This window comes from Volvox carteri (assembly GCF_000143455.1).
Source record: "Volvox carteri f. nagariensis unplaced genomic scaffold VOLCAscaffold_18, whole genome shotgun sequence".
Taxonomy (NCBI): domain Eukaryota; kingdom Viridiplantae; phylum Chlorophyta; class Chlorophyceae; order Chlamydomonadales; family Volvocaceae; genus Volvox; species Volvox carteri.
The window spans coordinates 42,665-45,910 of record NW_003307561.1 but is presented as its reverse complement, the minus strand read 5'-3'; the positions used below and the strand labels follow the sequence as shown (position 1 = coordinate 45,910).

General features: G+C 56.7%; 1 protein-coding gene across 1 annotated transcript in view; it reads left to right on the top strand.

Moving 5' to 3' along the window:
- VOLCADRAFT_90673 (uncharacterized protein) overlaps positions 1–1,288 on the top strand; it is a gene marked incomplete at both ends in the record, with an annotated part of 9,310 nt that extends 8,022 nt beyond the window's left edge. Inside the window, 2 exons of the mRNA XM_002950318.1 lie at positions 379–504; positions 963–1,288. Coding sequence (XP_002950364.1) covers positions 379–504; positions 963–1,288 — 452 coding nt within the window. The remainder of the gene's footprint in view (positions 1–378; positions 505–962) is intronic.
- Between the last annotated feature and the right edge of the window lie 1,958 nt (positions 1,289–3,246).

Below are 3,246 nucleotides of genomic sequence, written 5' to 3'. Positions count from 1 at the left end.
CCCACTACCCGAGGCGGCCATCTCACACCCCCGCGCCCCACGCGAAACCCCGCGTGAAGCGGAGGTCACCCTCGGGTGTGTCGGGAAAAGGAATGGTACTGAATGGTACTGTGTGTCGTACTATCATAACGTCCACAGCTAACTGACATTCCGGTAACCTCGGAATGTCGGCCTTCCTGCGGCCCAGTCCATTTCATTGCGCGGTTCGAACTCCTTACTTGACGGTGTGGCGCCATACATGCCTACATCTACATGCCTACATGCCTACATACTTACATACATGCGTCCTGCCCCCTCATTTCGTCCCTCCTGCCGCCCTTACGACTGCCCCCTCCCCTCCCCATTTCCCAGCGGACCCACATCCCCGTGCCCCCGCAGCCGTACCCATCGGCAAGTGGCTCTTCGTGCTGGACACCGCCGCCACCTACACGTACCCTCAGGCCCAGGCCGCCTGCAGCAGGAGGGGAATGGAGCTGGCTCCGCTGACGCTCAAGGAGAGCACTGGTGAGCATGACAACGACTCAGGCTTGTACGGCACGTACCTATCAGTATACACTAGGCACAGGAGAGCCTCCCACTGTGTGTTAATGTTAGAAAGGTCGTTTCCGTACGACAACATGGCGTTTCCTATACAGGAGGCGTGTATATGAGGGGAATCGTAAATCTGATGCAGAGCAGGCCCAGTGGGTTCGGAGGGAGGGGGGCCGTAATTAACGAGCCCAACATAGCCACACGCGCACCATCCCGGGGTCATCCGGCCCTATATGGGCCCCTACCTGAGATGGCTTCGTGGTGTCTGAAGAATCCGGATATCCGCCCGGCCATTAGACCTTCCCGCGTCGGGATCTCTCCTCTCGGGGCCCGGATGATGGCCCACACGCCGACCCCAACTTTGTCCCTCCCTTCTTGCTTCCCAATGGATGTACGGTGAACCACATACATGCATACATACGTACGTGCAGAGGCCCTATCCAGGCTGTGCGAACCGCGCGGCATGGACTGCTGGTACGGCGACCGCCCGGGGGCCTCATGGTGCCCGATGTACGACACCTCGGTCCGCGGCGGTGTCACGGCAAAGTCGTGCACTTCTTCGCGGGCTTTCGCAGTCTGCGCTGTCAGACAGTCAGGAGCACAACAGCAGCAGCAGCAGCAGGAGAAGAAGAAGGAGCAGCAGGACAAGAAGCAGGACAAGAAGGAGCAGGGGAAGAAGAAGGAGCAGCAAGGGAAGAAGCAGGACAAGAAGGAGCAGGGGAAGAAGAAGGAGCATCAAGGGAAGAAGAAGGAGTAGCGGGGGAAGCATTGAATATTGTGTGTCCAAAGCCCTCCTCAGCATTAGCATCCCTAGGAGCCGGGGAAAGAGGTGGCGCCTCCGACTGCTGGGTCATGTTTGGTCTGCATAGGCGCACGGCTTGGGAAATGGGGTGGAGTAGCACGGCAAAGGGAAGCTGGGGGCCGGCCATGCAGGGTCTGACTTGCGCTCTGCCAAGTGCGGCAGGGAACTGCCTGCAGCCAGCGTGCCGTCTCCTCCAAAGTGGGTAAGTAAAAGACGGTGAGCTTATTGCTTGGGGAATGGAGTTGCGCGTGATTGAATGTATGTATGTATGTCTGTTTGTGACCATCAGGTGTTTGATCCACAGCTGGATAGTGGCCCGAATCAGTGAGCCCAAGTGCATCATCGTTACCCAACAGAACGTACGCCCCGCAGTCCGTGAGTGCTCTCATACCGGCCTCCATTAACTACTAGGTTTTAGTCGCTCGGTCCAGTCGCTTGGATGCTGCTTTTAGGCCTGCGGCACCTGCGGTAGTGGCCCCGTGCCGCCGCTTAGCAGGGCCTCCTGGCGTTAGCTCGGGAGAAGCAACGCCCCATCGCGTCGTCACAAATAATGCTCCGTGTTTCTAATCATATAATCATGGAAAAAAACACAGCAGAGCGTCCGTCAAGTGGACAGATTACGTACTGCGTCTACCCAGATTACGTACGCCAGCATGCTACGGCGGCTGGTGTACATTTGTACGTATGTCGTTGTCCGAAACGAAAAAGTGTCGCTGTGATCACCCTCGAGCCGCGTTGGCTGATGCTTGTGTATGAACCTGCATCTCCATCTTAAGGATTGGGTTTTCCGGGCTCTCCCATTCGGGCTACACCTCACCTTGTTCTTGGGGAAACAAACATCAACACCTCGCCTCGAGGGTTATTCGGCATGCAGCGTAGCTAACTGCAGGTGGCTGGTTGTCATGAATTGTGCTGGAATGGCGGTTGGTGAGCGCAGCCTCTCTTACCGTACGTAATCGTGTTCTATTAACGAAAGTTAGTTTTACCTGTCGCCGCAGCCCGGATGGCAGGGCTTCGTATGTGTAGCTCGGTTGTGCGCGTTTTTGTGAGTAGTTGTGATTAAAATCGGCAAGTCGGTGAGGTCCAGACAATTAAGTAGCAGATACACCGCAGGGAGTTTTCCTGATTGCGTACGGCAAAAACAGGTCTCATCCATATGACTAATCTACCTGATAGCTAGCTATATATTGTTCGCAAATCCCCCGACGATTCCAATCGTGATGAATCATTTTGTAATCTTCTGTATCTGGATATTCCGCCCAGCTTTGCGACGAAAGAGGCAGTAATAATTCCCATCCACGCTCTCACGCGCTATGGCCGTTGCGGATCATAAGGTCCAGCATGCAGTGCTGCCATCCTGGACGACCACGCTCTGTCGTCATTAGTCCCTGCCTATCTGCGGCCTACCAGCAATTTCTGGCTTGAGAAATCTGCAGGTGGAGCCCCGTGTTGATGTGCTTGCGATCCAACATGACGTCCCAGGGATTGCTCTTCCATGTACCCCCCATGAAAAGTGAAAGACAGAAACGTCGCAGGGCTGCATGTAACAACTCGCCTGCCTGGTGTCGTTCATCGGCAGCTTCTCGTCAGTACCCCATCCCCATCCCCATCCCCATCCCCATCCCCATCCCCATCCCCATCCCCATCCCCATCCCCATCCCCATCCCCATCCCCATCCCCATCCCCATCCCCATCCCCATCCCCATCCCCATCCCCATCCCCATCCCCATCCCCATCCCCATCCCCATCCCCATCCCCATCCCCATCCCCATCCCCATCCCCATCCCCATCCCCATCCCCATCCCCATCCCCATCCCCATCCCCATCCCCATCCCCATCCCCATCCCCATCCCCATCCCCATCCCCATCCCCATCCCCATCCCCATCCCCATTCCCCATCCCCATCCCCATCC